This window comes from Cottoperca gobio, chromosome 3, assembly GCF_900634415.1.
Source record: "Cottoperca gobio chromosome 3, fCotGob3.1, whole genome shotgun sequence".
Taxonomy (NCBI): domain Eukaryota; kingdom Metazoa; phylum Chordata; class Actinopteri; order Perciformes; family Bovichtidae; genus Cottoperca; species Cottoperca gobio.
Window position 1 is genome coordinate 22,549,689 of NC_041357.1, and position 22,149 is coordinate 22,571,837.

Consider the following 22,149-nt stretch of genomic DNA (forward strand, 5'->3'; position numbering starts at 1 on the left):
TGGGATTTACTGAGGTGTGCACGTCGGCTCCTCTGCAAGCCTCTTCAATCTACTGTTACCCATAACCCCCTTCTCTGTGTAGGTCCGCAGGGACGTTGACGTGTATCACAGCATCACTTGTTCCAACCACACAGTCAACAGCACATGTGTGAGTTTGTTTGAGGATAGACACCAAAGACACCTATGAGGTCAGGAAGCCATGATGACTTGTGACATGTATTGGGCGCCTATTTTATAATCACTTAACAACACTTTGCATGGGCCGACTAAGATCAGATGGAAAATATATTGTACTTATACTACTTTTACTCTATTGTATTCTATTTAATTATTGTGTACTCGCCACTTTACTTTCTTGTTCTAAATAAAAGATCCCCGATGTGGGACTAATAAAGGATTTCTGATTCTGATTACTGATTAATAAATACAAGAGAAAAGCCGCCTTTACATTTTGAAAAAGTGAATATTTATTCCATCCAGAGTCAGTTAACAATACTTGTAAAGTGATGGCAGTGAAAGAACTAACAAGTCAAGAACATATTATTTGCTTTCTTAGAACCTCACAAGCTTTTCATTCTATTGTTTTATCACATTGTATTGTTTAATTACTGACATAAACTATTTGAATGGGTTTGATTTATTTATCGAACGCCTGGTGTCCCGGAGACGTCTGGTCTCAGGAGAGCCGCTGCTGAAGACAGACTGCTGTAAAACTCTTTTCTCATCACCCCACCTCTACTCCCCTTCTCTTTTTGATCCTGCAATCATTTTTGCTCTTTTCAGCCAAATTCAGCTGGTTTAAGAGAGGAGGCACTGACTTAAAACATAAGCACTACTACTGTAATTTAAACACAATCTTTAACAAAGCTTTATTGAATCTTATTCTTTATTGCAGTTTTCCTTTCTCTCTCTTTCTGTTTATTTCTCTTCCTATTTGTCATGCTCACTTTTGTCAAAGCAAGGAACGTTGGAAGCTTTAACTGACAACCATCCTTTTAAAACAACTGGACTGGGACGAGGAGATCTAAACTCTAATTGAGAGAAATGCTTTGTGTTAAATGACAGCAGAAATCCCTCTTTATATTGACATTCACCATGTATTACTGGAACTGGGACTCTATGGAACACGCTGACATAAATATGCATCTATTCATTTTTCATGCAGCACATGTGTCAGGCGAATGAAGAGTTATTTTTAACACTTAACAAGGACTGTCTCCCAGTTGGTTAGACCGTCTTTAACCTACCACCATGGTGAGGACACTTCCATGTAGTTATTAAGACGTAACTTATTTTCCTTTTCTCGCTTGAAACCGACGTAAACGATCTGATGTGCCGTACACAATCACTGTGTGAAACAATTAATTGGTTGCCTGCACAGCACACAGTAAGCTAATTAGTGGATATCATGGCTTCTATATCTATGTTCTTTGGAGACTGAAGTCACGGCCCTCGCTGAAGCCCTGTGGTTCAGGAAACAGCACCGCAAAGGCCTTTACCACTGAAGTTTTTACACAGCCAGCTGAGCCAACAAGCTTCTTGTTTTTCTCATGAATAAGACATTAAATAGCTCTTGTGAATTTAGGAGTAAATGAGCATAAACACTGTAAGCATGGTGCGGCTGGCAGTTTCAGGGCATCAGCATTTCACTGATCAGCAACTTTAACTAACTTTTTACTGTATGTTGTGCCACCGTAAGCCTTAACACCTTGAGAACGTGTATGTGAATTCATTTTGATTTAGTGGTTTACCAGTGGTTGATAATATCTTGGCTCATTAACTACAAAGTGTGGATTCAAGTTAAAGTTTTTAGAAGGATTTCTTATCTTGCGGTCATTTGAATGTAGTATGACTTGAAAATTGATTAAGATAATCCATCACAGTGGCCTATATTTCCTCAAACATGTCGAGCACTTTTGTCAAATTAAAATAGCCGCTTATATACCATGCACTCATAACAGACGCTACGGGCTCAAGAGTGATTAAAGCGTATTACAAAATCACAGCAGGGGTGAGGAACTTCAAAATGACAAGTAAAGCTGGCGGTTGAAGGAGAGGACACTGTAATCCCAGATTGGTCAACTGTGAATCAACAACTCCTTTTCTAAAAAATCTATTTAGTAATCCTGTTTTGACTTTATATAATGTAAGAGTTACATAATGTTTTTGACTTAAGAGACAGAACTACAAAAACAGAGCATGACTTCTTACTCCATCCATCAGTCATGATGTATACTGCAAGTCCTGCTCACCAATGTAATACTTGTTTTCCATTTAGCCGTCTTACCTCCAAGGTACTAACGACTAACGATGGAGTTAGTACCTTTCTAACTCCTGCTCTAGCTCTGTCATTTATTGTGTTGATGATGTTATACTGTCTTTTTTATGAACCCTGGCATGTACCTTAGAGGGACAATAAAGATAACCTCGAACCTTGAATCCTATTTACTTTGATACTGTCCAATGTACGATGATTAAAGAGAGGGGAGTCTAATTTAATGTGTTTCACTTTGCTAGCTTTGTCTCAAAAGCCTGAAAAAGGAGGCAAGATGGATTATTGAATTAGTATTTATTCAGATTTCTAGAGGAGAAAATAGTGAATGTTTTTGCAGGTGGATCAATTTTTATGAAGGTTTAAAGATTTGAAAGATGTAGATCTATATTTTTGGATTTTTTTGTAATATTGTTAGGAAATTAAATATGGAGCACTCTGATGTGGCTCATATGAATGTATTGTGTCTTGTACTGTAAGCTTATATAGGTTGGGAATATGTATGTATGTATGCATGACACAATAAAAACTTCATACATTATTATACATTCATAATACAATATATACTATTCATCAGCCGGGGGAATACACCAGATGTTTAATTTCCTACAGTAAGGTGATTAGGTCTCTATGGTCCTGAATATCATGGACAGCATATTGAGACCCATGTTATAGCTTTAATAAGATTAACGACAACAGAGGAAGATCTTGGAACCGGTGATGGCTTCCTGTGACAGATCTCTCGCAGGTTTTAAGTGTCTACAAGATGACTTTATAGTCTCAATTAAATTCAAATGATTGAAAACCACTTGGTGCCTGGAAACGTTGTATAATAGTCAAAAGAAATGTAGATGATTTGCAATTTGTATTCAATTTTGATTAAACCAGCAGCACAGTAAGTAGCAGATGTGACGTGAACATTATAATAGTTAGAATATATTACTTACACATTTAGTGGTTGCCAGGCTGGCCACTGTGCTTTCATTTTGATGACTGTCAGGACGTCATCGCCCTACAGGAGAGAGACAGACACAAAGACACACAAACTGAATCTCAGTCCCCTGATATGATCCACACTTCACTCTTGAACCTTCACACTTCACAGGTAAATGATTAAAAAGAAGGATCAATAGAAGACTTTCCACACTTTATTATTCATTATGGTCAGTGTTGCTTTGTGTGGTTAGACGATTACACTTTTCCACATGTCAAATCTTTTGGATTGGGCTCTGCTTAACATGCATTCACTGAGGAGTGACAAAAGACGTCGTGCACACAAGCATCACCTCTTGTTATTAAAGGATTTAATTTCTGATTGAAGTTACAGATTATACGACATTCAAAACATCAATATGGCAGCTATTTACTGCGACATTATAGTACAAGTAAAGATATCCGCACAGACAAGGAAGTCACACTCCCTCTGTGTGTGTGTGTGTGTGTGTGTGTGTGTGTGTGTGTGTGTGTGTGTGTGTGTGTGTGTGTGTGCGCGTGTGTGCATGTGTCTGTCTGAATGCTGCGAATGTGCACTGAATTTGTATTTTGTCATTTAGTTGGTTTAGTAGAAGATGTAAGGAAAATATTTCAAACGTGTTACATATGTTCTTGATGTCCGGTTTCCTCTCGTTGATGTGATTGAAACTTTAAATCTATTTTTCTCTCGTTGATAGATCGTCCTCTTCCACCCCGTTCACCTCCAGTAATCATAACAAGTATCCAGGTTTAGCTCATCAGAAAACCACTCCTCATCAAACCCAGATCTTCAGCCTTCTTTTCATCTCATCACCACCACTAGTGTTTAGACGGGGGGACGGGGCGGGTTTACAGCATCACCACCCTCTTAAAATATATGTCACGATCCAGTCAAAGACTACTCCCAATTCTCATCCTCTTGTGCACATGGCAATAAGTATCCGGAACATTAGAGTGTATTTACCCTCAGCTGCAGGTATAGTAAGCATTGGACGGACACATGAGAGGATCTATCATGGTGAAAATGAATCCTGCCAGTGTAAAGATCGATCAAACTTGCAACCTTCCAGTCAAAAGCCCGCAGAGTCGAAGAAGACAGGGTCGCAAACGTTCGCTTCACAGAGTTCCAAACAGATGAAAATTGTTTACTTTTTATGCAAAACACTGCTTTCAATTAAAAAAAAGGTGTGGAAGTGTTTTTACAATGTGCTAAGTTGCTGCGCTGATGTCAGTAACCCCATTTCCTTTGGTCAAAAATAAAATAATGTTTGTTCCAGGAAGCAGAATGACAGCACACTCATCTCTTGCTCTGTGTTATTGAATTGCAATGCAGCAAATCTGACAGGCTGATAATAAGCACAGCAGACTAATCCTATTTCAGATTCAAGGGTGTTACTGATGTGCTGTGGCGGTGCTAAGGATTCAAATGTTATATCTTCGTGCTTTTTGCATGTTTCTACAACCAGACACAGCATTGCATTCTTAGGGAAGTTTTACACTTTCGAGTAAACATTTCTATCACTATTAAATTATATTCAGAGAGGCACTGGCAAACATAAAATGAATAGCAACAAGTGCGAGAAAGAAAAGTTAAGGTGCTACTTTTGGTTCAGGTTGAACTCAAACAGTAAAAACAATACTTTAAATGGCAGCTGTGGCTCAGGAGGTAGAGTGGTCGTCCACAGGTCGGGAGGTCGGAGGTTTGATCCCCGGCCCCTGCAGCCAGTAGTCTCTGACTCTGTGTGAATGCGGACATGTGTTGTAAAGAGCATTGAGTTGTAAAGATTGGAAAAAGCGCTATATAAAAGCAGTCCATACAAAAATGTTTTGGTTTGTTCTGCTACATAAAGAAACATGTTTATCTTTTTTGAAGATACGCTACAGCTGTGACAGTAATGCACATTCTCAAGTTACCTCAAGTAAATATAGAGAAAGAGGATTTCACTTGTATCAGACCACCTCTCTTAAATGTGATCTAGGACAGAGGGATTCACCATCCAATTTCCCTGGCTGAAGGTAAAAAAAGAAGAAAGGAGCTTGGAATCACAGGGCTGATGAAGAATAAAGCTAGCAAATAATGCTGCGAGACCTTTAGAGAAACAGATATCTCACAACCAGCAGCGTCCGATACGGTGACAAGGACAGTGAGTGAGCCAAAAAAGACCTTCACCCACAATTTAGTCTCTTGGCAGCCATTTGCAGAACAAATTGAACTGTCAAGATGCGACTCATAACTGTTGAAAAGGACACATTTCATGTTCTGCACCTGCAACCCCAGAAACAACTTCACAGTTTGCTCAGTCTCTCTCTCTACTTTGCTCCTAAACATCCACAAATAACTAGCTAAATGGCTATATATATATATATATATATATACAATGGGAATGTTGAATTGTAAAAGTGAGAAACATTTGCACGATACTGCTTTGAAGGTGAGGGAAAAAATGCATTTCTCCACTATGAAAGTGATTATAAAATATCAAAGTGGAGACCAGTGTGTGGTGCAACTCTGTACCTCTCTGATAAGAATATGTGTTTCTTCTTAGGAGACGACAGTCTGGACTCGGCCCCTTCCCCAAAGTGTCAGTAAATCATGCCGGGGAGAACACCGCTTTTAACAATCAGAGGAGCTGATATGATTAGATGTAGTTAATGGCAGCTTTTAACCAATTAACAAGTTATCAGCAGGCACACTGCAAACCTCTGGTCGTGAAAATACCGCAAGAACACTGCAAACTAGAGCAGAACAACTAATTAAAAACACGCATTTAAGTAGAATTTTGTAGTTTGCATCTATACTGAATAAGCATTTTCCTCATCATGTGTCAGAATATTAAACTCAAGCTACATCACTCAGATTATAATCAGTTGTCAAATGACATTTGTCTTGTGTGTTTGACAACTGATTATACACAAAATACTAAATTTGCATTTTGATGTACATGTAATATGTATGGTATGTACATTTAAATACACACACACGAGCGCACACACGACTTACAAAGTCTACAAATATATTAGTTTATAGTTTTCCCTTTTAAAATGTTTAGCTACATGAATATGGCTTTTGTTACTTTATAGACTTGAGTCATGAGAATTATATTTACAGATCAATTATCTTATTGAAACATTCTCACAATTTTCCAACGCATCATGTCGAGCTAAACTTTCCCCCACACGTGTACAAAACTGTGTACTGAGTAGAATCTGCAGTAGACTGTTGGCTCTCATTCCCTTCGGCCATAATTGAGTCTTCAGTCAAATGTAAAAAGTCTCTGTAGGATCAATATAGAGGATGTGATCTAATATTCCCCATCATTACTTACTAATTACCACAAACCCATCACTTAGTAACTCCCGAGACATTTTGATGGAATGGATGAGTTTTATAATTAATTGCAGACTTGTCAGCACAGTGTCTCCAACAGAGGCTCATCTGCCCCATCGGAACAGAACTATTCTTTTTTTTTATTTCCTTATGATTCATATTGTCAGTGACCTTTATTTGCAGCATCAACACGTATTATTAGGCCGACATTAGGCCGACATGTTACAGTCGCACAAACAAAACACACAAATTATATCAATAAAGTTGTCGTCTTAGTCGCTAAAGTTTCATGCAAATCAAGAGCATTACACAATCAAGTAGCGTCCTTCATTACCAAAAGCAGAACTTGCAAACTTCAGCTAGACAATTAATCCAACAAGTCAGGGATGCTTCCCCCCCTAATGCACTGCTTCTGACACGGATATGAATTGCTCTTTATGTAACACAAATCCTCAGACATTCCTTTATCTTTCTTGGCATTGTTCTAGCAGAAAAGACATTTCTGATGTTTTTTTGTGTTATTTCCTCCATAAAAAAAAAAAAGAATTATGTTTTTCACATTAGCATAAGACAGACTAAAATGAAGACAATTGATGTATAGGAATTTTGCATTTCTGTTTTACGTGAAAGATTTAGTCACACAAATGTATTATATTTTTTGTGTTTGCGTAATTAATGCATCCTGTGGCCGATATAGTACGTTGGGAACTCAACAGACTGCCATGAAATTGGTGAGGAAACCTGTGGACCCCAGTCGAGGAAATTCTAATGGCTCTGGTGCCCCCTGAACTTTTATCAACATATGGTCAGAGCTCCCACTTGATTACTGATATGGTGACAGGAGTTCTAGGAGTTTGAAATAGCTTTTCAAAAGTCATGTTTGCCACCGATGGGTTTGCATTGCACTGACTTCATAAACCTTTAAACTGTTGTGCTTCTAGTCTACGAAGGGCCATATCATTCTTAAAACATTTTTGAAACACTAAAAATCATCAAAGTTAAGTGTTCACATCACCAGCAACAATATTATACGGATATATTAAGAACAATTAAATTATAATAGTAAACATATGCAAAGCAGGTACAAAAACACTTTGAATGCCTCCACTCATTACACATGGCTACAGCTTATGATTTTGTAATTTCTGCACAAACCTTTGCTAAAAGCTGAGGTTCAGCGGCCTATGTTGCATAAAGGTTTGAATTTGTATCTTTCACAAGCACATTACTAATATTCAGCTGTGCTTTTATCTCTCATGCATTTGTAAACCGTTCTGCTTTTGGACTCAAGATTGAAAGCAGCAATAAATCCGACGTGTCCTTCCATTAGAAGGACGTATAAATAATACTCACTTGTACCACTTCACACAACTTTGCTGTGGGGTCTAATGACTGGTAGCACAGACGGTTATTGGCTTAATGACAAGATATGCAACAGATCATTACCTTGGCACAGAATCCCAACACTCTGAATGCATTTCTCAATTAACAGTATGACAGCGCTTGCATCTATTCAATCAGTTAAACCATTATGCAAAAGATAAAGAGAGAAGAAACTTGCTGCCTGTTTGTCAAAGAGTGACAAAGAACAAATTACAAACGTTTGTAAAATTATCGGCTTCAAAGTACAGAACCTTCTGACTTTTTTTCTTATGGTGGAAGACAACTTGTTTTCTTGTCCAGTGCACTTGTTATGGTTTCTCATGCTGCGAAAAAAAAAAAGAACTACAAGAGGTGCCATTGCAAAAGATTGCAGGTCTCATCTTTTCTTCATTTCAAACCCACAAAAGAAGGTGAAGAATATTTTAATAAGTTCCCGGAACCATGTCCCTGCCTGCTAATGCAACACGACTGCTTCTGTAAAGAATAAAATGTGGATAACATGTTAAGTTGTTCTGAAGTGTGATTAATATTTAGCCTTTTACTTGCATATTACATTTCTGCTTAATTGATTTGTTTTCTTAAATGCATTTGTTGCACATAAGGGCCACCATACTTTTTCTATTTTCAGAACAGTAACTGAAGGATCTTTTTTTGATTCGCTGTTAATTGGACATCTTACACCACTAATTAAAGTCTTCCCTCTGGCAGAATTATTTCTAAATCCACTCTCCACTTTATGTCAAAGGCAGACAGAGAGGGATAGAATTTCAAAGATTAGTAGGTAGACCTTCTGCTGCTCAAATGGAGTGCGATTCCACTAATGACAGGGATGTCTAAAACTGAACCCTATTAGCAATGTAACCTGTCCCTTGCTTCTCCTGCCTAGCACACACAGTAGCTTTTCAGAGAGCTTGTCATTTCCTTCTACTAATTTAATATTGAGAAAGAGCAAATCTATAATGCTGTTGCATCGTGCAGGGTGGCAGCTAAGGGACAACCTCTCAGGAACTCATTAGGATGGGCTCAAGAAGTGCGTTTTCAAATGATATGCTTTAGTACGGCCGGTCATTAGTTACTAATAAACCCACACACTGCTTTCACATATCAAGTTTACATTCGACTGTTTTTCTCCTTTTTAATTGAATTACCGATTAATAATATTCTTTAGGCCGACTAAGTTTCATGACACAGAGTCCCATCAATCTTCTTCCAGCTCCTTTAAAACTTGTGCCGCCCGTGTGCTTTCATTACTTGCGCAGCATCACAAAGTTCACTGAATAAATGAATACTGATGCATTACAGTTGATCTTTCTCTCTTTTTGCGTTTTGTTTTCCTCTGAGCACTCCAGATGTTACCTTTGACATTTGTTTTTGTTATTCCACTACGAATCACCATCACTCTTGCAATTGCACTAAACATTTTCCAAAAAGAAATGCAAATCTGTTTTTGTAATCAATCAAATTGTATTGATGCATCGTGTTGTGGATCACATTAACTTTGTCATTAATCACTGTCAGAGCACAGCAGCCGGACATGTCTGAGTATAGAAAAAAAGTATGGTGGCCCTTATGTGCGAAGAAATATTTAAGAAAACTAATTATTCAAGCAAAAATATAATGTTTAAGAATAACGCTAAATATAACAAATTGCGTTCTTTACAGAGGCAGTCGTGTTGCATTTGAAGGCAGGAACATGGTTCCAGGAACTTAGTATAATATACACAACATCTGTTGCAGGTCTGTCCGTCCTGGGAGAAGGATCCCTCCTCAGTTGAGGTTCCTTGAGGTTTCTTCCATTTTTCCATTTTCCCCCTTTAATTATGGGGTTTCTTTTAGGGAGTTTTCCCTTGTGCGGTACGAGGGTCTAAGGACAGAGGGAGTCGTAACCTGTACAGTCTGTAAAGCCCGAGACAAATGTGTAATTTGTGATATTGGGCTCTATAAATGAATTTGATTTGATCTGCCCAGCTGGACAAACACAGTACCGAGTGTGACTTATTAAAATGCTATATACATTAACACGACATCTGCTCCAAGTAATTCATGTCGCCATAGTCCGGCGAAGCTAGAGCACATTTATCAACGTCAGGCAAGTAATTTACGTTTTCTTTTTTATCCATAAGACACTGGGTATTGTGTGGCAGCAAATTTAAATACCATTATGTTTAATTATGGATAACCCAAATTGAACATCATGTGGCAGATGACTGTACCACGATGAATTATTACGCAGCGGTTATAAAATCTGACTTTTCTATAAAAACAAAGTAAAAGTAATTCATATTACTGATGAATTTGAATTTGGCGTAATTAGACGAGCAACGTGTGTCGGTGCCACATCAGAGGTCTTCAGCTCTTGCTCTTCTATTCACATTTTCTAAATGTATAACTCAACAGTGCTTTATACTGATACTTAAAATATCTGCAAAAGTTCTGTTTCATATCATTTCAATGAATCGGTTTGATTCAACCATTCAAAGATCAATTATATGCAAACATGGGTACATTTCAATTCTCTTATATGATCCTTCCTCGCTCCTGCTTAATTAACCTAAACAAATCATTCCAGTCCACCATCATGAAGCCAACGCTCTTATTTCTGCTCCGTGGAGCGAGGAGGGATCCAGGATGCATGAGACCTTCGCAGAGGTCTTTCACCGGGCTGAAACTTCCCTTTATTGGAAATGTTATAGTGATTGGATGCTGCAGCTGATCAGACTGATCTGAAAACACAGGAAAACTCTGCAGCTTTGTACCGACATGGACAGAAAATCACAGAACCAACTCCAAGACTCTTCAGTTTTAGGTTTGATTTGTCTAGTTGAAAATATTGAATGTTAATTGTATAACTTACCAGAGTTACAATTCATCGAAAGACAGTGTCATTCACACACCAACCACTCTGAAAGAATGTGTTTGCTATAAGACTGCAGTTCAGTAATTAATATGTGGTTCTAAAGTATGATCAGTGATAGATATTTAAATCTATTACCGGTGTATTATGAAAAATTAGGCCTCTGGTTAATTTGTTTTTGATTTTGCTCTTGATCTGTTAAAGAGAGAGACTATGTGCTGGAAGTGAGCCCATTGTCAGAGGCCTCTGAACCCCCGAGACCGAGTCTATCCTGCTGGGGATAGAATTGCCCCGTCGTATTCCCTCACACTGAGGAGATCAGCCATGAAATTGGCTCAAGGCGGGCTCAGGGTGTAGTCTTTAAATACTGCCTCAGCGAGATAACAGCTGAGTAGTGCACGGTTCTCTCATTGGCACAGAAAACCTTAAAAACCTCCTTTCCTTTTCTTCCATTACACGGCTGCTGTGCTTCTCAGGGAATACCGTGCTTCACAGTTATGAGTCAGGAAGGACGTAGGATTTATCACATTTCAGTGCAATTAATTACACTATTTCGGCGAGTTCCATCTATGACCCTTTGGTCCGGCTCTGGCAGTATTTCCTCCTGCTTGATTTACTTATGAGTAGCTGATCTTGTTGAGATGTTAAGTTGGAAGTTCTCTGTGACATATATAAGACAATCTGCATGAAATTAAAGTTTCAAAGTGTGGATTACTTGAAATACTTTCCCAATTGGTACAAAGATATAGTACACATTATTGTGATTGCTTGTAAATGCAATGCTGTTGGGTTCATCCCTCTGGCGCCACATTTCAGAACCTAGACCACCGAAAATAAACTCAGAAACAGGTGTGTTGCATCGTCTCTGGTGCAGGTGGGAAATAAAAGCTTTGAATTTAAGGGGATGTATTATTGTCTGTTTGCATTTTAAGCAATGTGTGCGAATGCATTTCCATCTGTGGGATTTGTGTCTGTGTGCATGTTGAACTGAGCCTTTTATTGACAGGGTGGTGTGATTACATGCCTGCTCATGCATTAATTGGCTTTCAAATGCCAACCTGGTCATACACTGTAAGGGATTCTGAACATCTGTGCATGCTTATGTTTACGCACGTGTGTGTGTGTGTGTGTGTGTGTGTGTGTGTGTGTGTGTGTGCGTGTGTGCATGTGCATGTGCATGTGCATGTGCATGTGCATGTGCGTGTGCGTGTGGTGTGTGTGTGTGAGAGAGCGGTACTGACACCGACGCAAAGCACTTTGTGTTCTGTCAATTATTACAGCAGATGAAGAAGAAGGTTGATGTTTGCTTTCAGGTCAATAGGCTCATATCAACCATATTTGCAAGGTGAAGCAATAAGCAGAGTTCGAAATATCCTCTGCAATTACAACTTCACTATTTGGCACTGTAGGAGCATATGAATATTTATTGGTTTATAAACATTCTATTTTTATGTTTGTAAAAACTTAAAAACATCACAATAATTATTGATAATTGGTGCAGTAGCTTGATGATCAAACATCAAACCAGACACCTGTTTAACCTCTACATGTTTACATCATTAAGACATGACAACCACAATGTGTTAGCATCATGCATTGCTGACAGTTCAACAACAAAATAAGACTGCAAAATACTGACATACAGACATAAACTGACCAATAATGATATATATCTTAGTGCTAATAAAGTACCATTTCTCAGTACTAACAATCAAAACCATACACACAGAGTAAAAAATAACTGGTCCCCCTATTTCTCTTTCTAATGAGCAAAACTGTGAACACCCAGTTGTTTGAGCAGATAAGTTGTGCACTAGAAAGCTCCCTTTTGTGAATAAACACGTGTAAATGTCCAGGGACTACTGAGAGAGAGAATATGATGCTAAACGAGGAGTACACTCTGACATATCACAGCTGTAAGTGTTAAAAGAAGCATCATTCTTTGGTTGTGGAGATGTGGATTTGTCACAGATTGTGTTTCATTATATTTTAGCTTGCTTGTTATGAATTTGTTTAGTTGCTGCATCTCGGTCCAAGGACAAATAAAGAGCCCCTCAAAAGAAATGTAATTGTTAATGCTTATTCTTTCCATTATACTAGCACATTTTATTCTGCCTCTGGTTTGACATGCATGCTTAGCTGGGAGGTTTATGCCCACAAACAATTATCATTGCAGACATTCACATGAGGATTTGTGTAAATGCAAATCTTGCGATTTCTCACTTTTTTGATAAGCGTGTGTAAATATGTTTTGCCTATATTCTCTGCATCAGCTGTAGCAAACAACAGTGTGATAATGTGATCACTTTACTTTTCCAATATCTCTGGATGCGACGGCGAGGGACGCTGCGAGTTTAGATAAGACGGCATCGACAGAGACAGGAAGAGAGTGGACTATTAAACAAATGAGTTCCTTAGGCAGCGAAAGATGACAGTTTTCTTTCATGCTTTTGTCTTCTTAGAGAGTCATTAGTGCCACAAGTCTAGTATGATTATTGGAAGTACATGAAAGCAGTTTTGACCCTCTGGAAAAACTCTCGAGTGTCATTCTGAATTACACCATCACGCCTCATTTTTCTATTCCTATATAAAAGCCCGAGATGATGATGATAAAGCCGACGTCCCCAGCGAGGAGTATGTACCTGTTAGAGCAGAAAATAATTAGGTAAAGAGCATAATTAGTTTTATTTACCAACGGTGAGAGAAAACACGGCACTGATCCGTCTTAAAGCCTGCAGGCAGAAATCGTTTGAACATGAGAAGAGGCAGGTGGGCATACAGATCACAAGTATTGAGTAATGCAGTCACTTACATGCACATTTCAGAAGTTAGTTAGTTTTTTGAAGATGGCAGGCCTCAAAATAAGTGTAACCCCCCCCCAGACATTAAGATGAACATAACATCCATCCAAATCCATGTTGTACCACAAAATTATTCAAAACTGGTGACATCATCTTTTCAAGCTCATTGGAAAGACTCCACTCGAAAAGCAGCTCTCCTGTCCAACAGTCACATGTTGACATTACATTACAGTTCACTTTACTTACAATAAGTGCAGACAATCATGAGGATACAACTCCGAACGGCAAGAATCTTGCAAGTGCATTAGCTTCAAATAGGTGAAATCCTTTAAGTGCAGAACAACAGCTTCAAATAAGCCGAACAAAAGTGCAACAAACAGAAACAATAGAATACAAATTCAACTATTAGCTACAAATAAGCCAAACCAATGTAAGTGCAACATACATACATTCATTCGTCGAGTTTCAAATCAGATTCTGGACCCTAAGCAGCGTTTAATGTGGTTTTATATGACTAATAACACTTTACAAATAGGCAAACAGTAGAAAAGGAGACATGGATATAAAAAGGTAAAATTAGGGCGCAAAGCCAACAAAAAACAAATATTAAAAGGCTCAAGATAAGATAAGACCTCATTAAAGACATTAACGTTTTCCACAGCAAACCCTGTTATACTACATCAATCTTAACCTTGGACATAAGACAACTAAAAACCTTTGCTTGTAATACCAGAGTGACCCCTGTGGTTCAGCAACGGACTTTGCAGCTACATTATCCGTAAAAATGACAACTTCACAATGAGACTTGGACCGACGGAAGGCCGTGTAAAGTGCAAGTGCGAATGATTGAGTGTCGGGACTGAATAATTCTCGACTTGTAAATCAATTTGCAAACCCTCATCAAATGCATAATTGATGCATGTGTCACCTCTGCCTGCAGCTACACATTAACGCTGTCACTTGTGGAAGGTAAATATTATGATTTGAAGGTCGTGAGAAAATCAGATTTGTATTCATCTTGTAAACCTTTTGTCGGGGACTTTCCGTTCAGATTGCCTGCTAACTATATAAAGTCACTTCAGTTTTGGGGGGTAACAATGACACATTCTTTCTGCTGGTCAATATGTGGACATTAAGCAGCTGTGCATTGGTTATGATCTAAGCTCCAAACACAAACACAAGAGCATTATAATAAAATCACCACACATTCTCTTTAGGAGAAATGAGTGTACAGGTTTGTGTCGATGACCAGAAAGCAAAATGTGTCTTCTTCAAAGAGGGCTGTCCTGTCAAACCAATGAAATGAAGGAGAGAGGTCTCGCTGTAACAGAAGATAACTGATAAACGATGGTGATAGCTGATAAAGAGTGCATTTTACCAAATATACTGCTCTGCCGTTTCTGGTAGTGGCCATAGTGCTTTTATAATATGCTTTTATTAGGAGGTAAATGTTGACAAAAGGCACAAATCAAAAACATAATTTGATGAAGAATACGTTTGGCCTCAAGGCTCCCAGTGTGAGTGTGAACCCGCTTAAAGGGTGGACACAAAAGGTTTCTTTCACACCTGTGAGTCCTGGAAGTCAGTTAGTTCCGGTCACTAGTTGAAGAGGTTGTAAAACAAAATACAAAATAATAATAATATTGTAAATAGCTCAGTGTATTTATTTCCAGAACAGAGAACTGCTTGTATCCATTAGAGAAGACACATCATGCAGTGCAGATGATATACTCTCTCACATCTTAGAGGGAAAAGATTCATATTGCATGAATAATTTCCATCTAGTCCTGACAAGCGCAGTGAACCTTCATTTGCAATGCTTGATTTAGCATTTGTAATTCCCTGTTAGGCGAGAAACGGCATTTAAACTGGCATCGTGGCAAATAAGAAACGGTTAGGAACAGAGTCCCAGTGTTAATACAGGTTTAATATTGCCTGCTTGCTCCACTGACATTTCTAATGGTTTAATATGAACATGGATGGGCAGACATACAGTAGTCCATGTCCTTTCACACTGCAGAATGAGCACTAGAAAACGGCTACATTCAAATCAACTAACTTAATAGTGATATGTATTTGTGCTGCTATGCAGATAGTGTCGAAGAGTCCCTAAAGATTATATATACACAAACATCTCAATCAAAACTGGGACTAAAGCCATGAGTACCGATATTGATGTAAGAGGGAAACATTGATTTTACATTTAAGCTGAACAAAATGAAGTTACTATGGATTTCCCAAGTTAATGACCAGAGCCAGGAGACATCAAGGCTTTGTTTAATAGTTGGATATTGATATCCCTTATATAAAACGCAACAGTGGAGTGGCACAACTAAATACATTGTAGCCAGTAGTTTCCATCTAATTAATGACATTCATGCAGACGGTAAGAATCGTTGTGCCAGTTGTTCCACAAGAGTCAACCTACTTACAGTATTAAGATTTGTGAAGGGACAGTTAAACAGAAAATTCTGCTTTATGTTGGATAAACTGAACAAAATCACAAGAAAAGTCTTTTAGTGAATGGGATGTTGGGATGGAAATAATAATGTGTCAGTAACCTTACTGGACCCGCTCTATAAACACCTGGAAACACACATGAATCAGCTTTTAATACCCAATAATCTAAGGAGAGGCTATAGGAGATGCATATTAAAAAACACACACAAAACTTGAAAATCTGCAAAGAAATCTTGGCTATTGTGGAAACGTTTATCTTGATGAGCCAACTCCTCATATTGCGGATGGAAACGCACATTCATTCGTGTTTTCTTTTGCTGATTTGCGCTACATTTGGATGGATACCAGAATTGTGTGCAGTATATCCTATATAATACAGACCAAGCCTCCTCCATTACCAGAAACACATAGGTAATTAAACAATGTTCTTTTCCCATTATCCTTTGTGCTCTACGTTGATGATTATAACAACAACTTGGGATGGATGCCGGATCATCACATTAGCAGATGATGCAGCGCTGGTTGAAATGATGCAAAACAACAATAAAAGCAGTTATAGATCTGCAAACCCATCCGTCTTGCACTGGCTTGAAAACAATTTCCGGATTTTAGATAACAAGACATTAAAAAAGTACTTTGGAACACTAATAAATGTACCTAGAATCCACAGATGCACAGCATGTCAAAGGAAATGAAAATGTTTTTTTTATGAGGATCATTAAGAAAATGTATGCAGATACAAAAACACAATAAAGCTTAAAAGACCATAAGACCTTCAACATGGCATGATATGAGGAGACCCTCAAAAGAAAGCGCACACTAACTATTGCCAGCAAAAAGCTGAAAGATTTGTTCCTAATATCGCACAGCTTTCAGAACGCCACACTGCATCTCTGCTGAGGGAAATCATTTCTGATCCATTTCAACCCACAGTGAATACACCATCCTGCCCTCAGGCTGCCACTACCATCTTTCACTGGTGAAAACAAAAAGAGCTGTCACATAATTTATTCCCACAAGCCTTCACCTGCTAAACAGTGAATAATCGATAGGCTGATGAACCAATCAAAGGGATTGTTGTGACACCTGTGTTTTGTGTGATTGTATGTTTGTTTCACTTCTTTACCCTCTTGTCTTTCATTTGCACTTTGATGACTTGCTGTGTGTGTGTGTGTGTGTGTGTGTGTGTGTGTGTGTGTGTGTGTGTGTGTGTGTGTGTGTGTGTGTGTGTGTGTGTGTGTGTGTGTGTGTGTGTGTAAGACCAATGCCCCTGGGACCAAAGATAGATCTAGATCTAACAGTAATCAGGATTCCCTGGAGTATTTTTCTAGAAAACAGATGAGGTGGCGCTGATGACCGGGTTCCCAATGCAAATAAAACCGTATAAGCATCTTTCATGCCAACGAAGCCCGTCTGACTCTGAAGCAAAAGGGAAGACTGCCATTGATATTGCTTCGATCATTCACACAAGTTCTGGGGAGGAAAAAATGATAATAATGGCTATTCCCAGGTCCTGGTGGCCATGCTAACAACATGAGGGAGGTAACATCCTTTCACTCACTGCAAAGGAAGAACGACATCCACTTTATGCAGTTACAGCTGGAGCTTCTGCCTTTTTCAGATCCCTTTGGAATATCAGCCGGAGCACACAATCGTATAATCATCATACTAAATAGATCATTAATGCTAATTACCATGCAAATACCCCTATTATTCCTCATTATTATTATTATTATTGGAAATGCTTATTTCCTCTGAGTACAGAATTATGCAGATAAGTCATCCATAAGCTTTGTCACCACTATAATATATCAAAGCAACCTGACAAGGAAGATTGTGGAATGGAAATGTATCTGTAGTAAGAGAATAATTTCTACTTTATCTCTTGGTGCAATGTGAGATTCTGAGCAAAGTTAATATTTCTTCTGAACATGAAGCAACTTAAAACAACAAAATACTCCTTTTGTTGAACAGTGTTGCTTAACTTTGTTAGTATTTAGCTGCATGTCAGAAAGATCCTGCTCAGCCTAAAGAGAGCAGAATACGTCCTTCTGTAGTCGGGCTGCTCAAACTATTCCCTCACCACAATCACGTGAAATTAAGAGCTGTGAGCCAAAGCCCCATTTGGTCTAAGGGAGCCTTTTCCCTCAGTAAGATAGAAGCTCTTCTGATGTTGTAATCAAAGTTTTTCCCAGGAGTATCTGATCTGCCTGTCCCAGCACGTACTCCAAACTATTAATAGACATAAAAAATTGCTTCGAAATTCCAATGGGATGCAAGCTGGCTGTTATCGGCGCACAGCGTTAAGGCTTACACAGCCTTCAGGTGTTAATTAAATCTCCACTGACATGCCCGTATCCTGCCCTGCGGAATAAGCAGCAGTTCAGATGCTGCATAGGTGAAGTCCCTTCAGTCACACGATCCTGCTCAAAACAGGACGGGAGAACATCCCGCGGGCTCACGAGGAAACCCGGTGACAAGAGAATCGTCCATGCTTAAGGCAGATGAGTGTGTAAGCGCTGACTACTTCTCTGGAGAGCTGTGAATTGATTTGCTGACCGTGGTTGTCCTCGGTGGCAATCTCTGAGACTCACAGCGCAGTCTGGAAGCCTATAGTGCTGCCTGGCACACTCATTCATCAAGCAGCCTGTGCCATTATACAGGCAACTCCAGCAGACCTGGGCCCAGGGCGCGGGGATATTATTAGAGATGAATTGAGGTAACTGCCTTTGATGACCCAGTTCAGCCCGTCTGTCGCTCTTTAAGCTTTCCTTCCGTTTTGCTAACTTTCATTCTTACTTCCAGAATCCTTGCTCTGTAAGGAGGTCAGTGGCCATTGAGGCTAGATGTACTGCACTGCAGAGTGTGTGATGATCCTGAAACTGCCCCACCACTGGTGAGAAAACTCGGGCTGAGCCCTGAAGTTCCAAATTAAAGCCATATATAATCCATCCATGCACTTATAACATCAGAGACGTCTTATACATCCTTATTAAAGCACTGTATCACACACGGCTATGCACCAGAATACATAATTTAGTCCTAAACTCACAAGAGACATTAACTCAGCATTACCTCCAAGGGGGAAAAAACAATATAAAAAAACCACAAATGCTAAAAGGCAAAACATTACTTTGCATATACACAGTATGCAAGACTACAGAAACTGTCTGAGCTATATCTTTTTGCAGAATATATAATATTTCCGTAAATTTGCCCTAACAGATAATATAGAAAGACTGTAGTATATGGATGTTTGAAGCAGAATCAATAATACTATCGTTTTCAATGGGATTCAAATAAATATATAGTGTTTTCTCATTTGCAACAATCATAATTTTAATCATCAACTACAGTTAACCAAAAAGTTATACAGGATCCTCAAAAAAAAACCTGCAGTAAGCGGTTATGTATGTGTAAGTGGCCACAACACTGTTCGAAGTAACCTTTACATGCAGGTACGTTATTGCACATTGTTGTAGGCAGTCTGAAAACACATACTGTACGAATGTAGGACTAAATTGGTTTAGATGCTGCAGTCAGCCCTGGTACATCAAACAGAAATCACAAAGCAGTATTTACAACTGACAAGTCAACTTTTCAATACACTGCAACAACAACTGGCCATCTTCACTGCCCCTAAAAGTTCATCATCCAATGAAACCAGCCTAAGCTGATAAAATAAATGTCTTGTTTGTGTTAGTTTGCTCTACAGTACAAGCAGAGAAGAATCATACCCACAGAGTAAGTGTTATTACTGTGTGGGTGCTCATACATAAAGAGAGAGAGAGAGAGAGAGAGAGAGAGAGAGAGAGAGAGAGAGAGAGAGAGAGAGAGAGAGAGAGAGAGAGTAATGAGCTTTTTAATGCATTTGAGGCAAAAAATAATGCAACATTAGAAATGAAAGATGCTGCACTTAAAGTAATGGAATAAGCAATAACATGGAATTAGCAAAAGCTATAGCGGTACAAACAGTGTTTCCCGGATAATAAATCTGTGTCTTCTTCCCGACTCTGGAGAAAAGTTTACGCTAACAGTGATGGTAACACATGATAATACTGTTTACAGAAGACATTCAAAATGTTGGCATGTTAGATGGTGCTTACGTACATATATCAAACTATAATCAAGATAAATCTTCTGAAACTATATTGCACTTGTATTTGATTTCAGAAATGTGTGTCCGGATGCTCGACTATGTCCTTTACTGTCAATCACTCTCCAGTCTCCTTCATATGTTTGAACGACGCCTGCAGAAGACAGACTACAGGTCCCCAACCTACCAAATGATATGGAGATTGCACTGAATAGGGGGCCTCAGAGCCACGGTCTCATTTACAAAAGGCACAACATAACAGGTAGAGCCATTACTGGAAGCAGATTTGTCGAGTCCACCTCATGAATAAAAGATCACAACAATATAATGAGGGTTTATTGTATTGAGCTGGCCTTGATCTTATGATAGTCTTAAAAAAGATAAGGAAGGTCTCTATTCCATATTCCAAAATCTCATCCAGGAGAATTAGCACTTCAGCTCTGTACACGTTCTGTTTGCCGTTCTCTAAATATGTCACCTTGAGTCTCCACTGCAAACTTCTTTAGGGGGAGTATTGGTGGTGTAATGTGTAACCAAATGTTGATCAACGTTAATGTGGAGTAAATCCCAGTGGCTACAGTTCCCAACAGATGGGATGGAATTGAAATGAGTCCTTGATCTCACACAACCTGTTTACAGTTTTGTAAGCACTGGGGAGGCATATGGTGTCATACATACGTCTCTTTAACCTTGTACCACTCAGGTGTTTTCATATCTGCGCCACTGAAACCACTTTCCGAATCCAATCCACAACTTGCTCACTTACTTCTGTGTGTTTGCAAGCTGTAGCAGCACAAACACACAAACAGGTAGTGAGACATCGAGTATGACAACTCCAGTTATATTCACAAATAAATTAACTCCAAAAAAACACATGAAACACCACAAGAGATGAATTAACAGCCTTGATTAATAACTTATAGATTTCCCTTGGAGACTACAGACTACAAACCGAACACAAAACAGCCCAAAGTTTAGCATAAATTAGAATTTCAATTTCCGTAAACTGTGTCATCTCACACTTACAGGAACTGACAAATATTCACAGAAAAGTTCTGGCATAACCAAATAAGACAAATGCTGTGATGCACTAAAGTGGAGAGACCGGAGCAGTGTCTGGTCTTCTCTCGTTCATCTGCTACTACTCTCTTATTCCACTCAGTTCTGGCTTTATCAAAGCTGCCTCTGGCCAAGATGTCTGAGATTCCAGAATAATCCAGATTTTATCCCTGTGACTGTGTATGTAGCCCTGAGTCCTGAGCAAGCCAGCTGCACTAAGGACCGATTAACTCAACATTGAAGGCCACACGCACACCACAACAAACAAATATGTCAACAAATCATACATACAATCTGCAGGGAAAAAAAACCTTGATCTTAATGATAAATCAATACGTTTCTCTGACTTCTTCATTATGAGAAAAATAAAAAACCCACTCATATGCCCAAATTACGTGAATGTGGACACTCATACCCAAATCACATATTGGCTAACTCTACCCCATTGCATTTCAAAATGCGCTTGCCTCTGGCTGTACTGCTCGATCTCAGCAATCATAATAACAGTCCTGGGAACCAAGGCAGGCATTAAGGTTTTTGAGGGCTTTGTTTTCCCAAACTGGAATATCTCAACTTGGCATCTAAAGCTGGTTTGACAGGCCAAGGGAAAACTGCCAGCTTAAATTAAAGAATTGCTCCATCCTAAACTTGGGTATTTGATTCTTTCTTTTTTTTTTACCATTTTTTTACATTGAAGAAGATACCCGGAAAACAAACTGCTCAGAAGAGTGGTGTAGCAAGGGAGAAGCGGCAATGGGGGTTGGTGGTGAAGATTTACGGAATTTCTTTTTGCTCTTATACCCACTGGGGTTTGGCATGATGCACCATGGCTTGGCACGGTTGGATACAGAGGTGGGATCAAGACTTCACCCACTGGGAGGTCTCTTTATATCTAATTGCTTTCCCACTGTGGCAAACCTGACC

The 22,149-nt window shown here is 38.9% G+C and overlaps 1 protein-coding gene across 1 annotated transcript in view; it reads right to left on the minus strand.

The window, feature by feature from the left end:
- spon1a (spondin 1a) overlaps nucleotides 1-22,149 on the minus strand; it is a 66,321-nt gene that overhangs the window by 17,158 nt on the left and 27,014 nt on the right. The window contains exon 7 of the mRNA XM_029428745.1: nucleotides 3,220-3,284. Within this exon, the coding sequence (XP_029284605.1) occupies nucleotides 3,220-3,284 (65 nt within the window). The remainder of the gene's footprint in view (nucleotides 1-3,219; nucleotides 3,285-22,149) is intronic.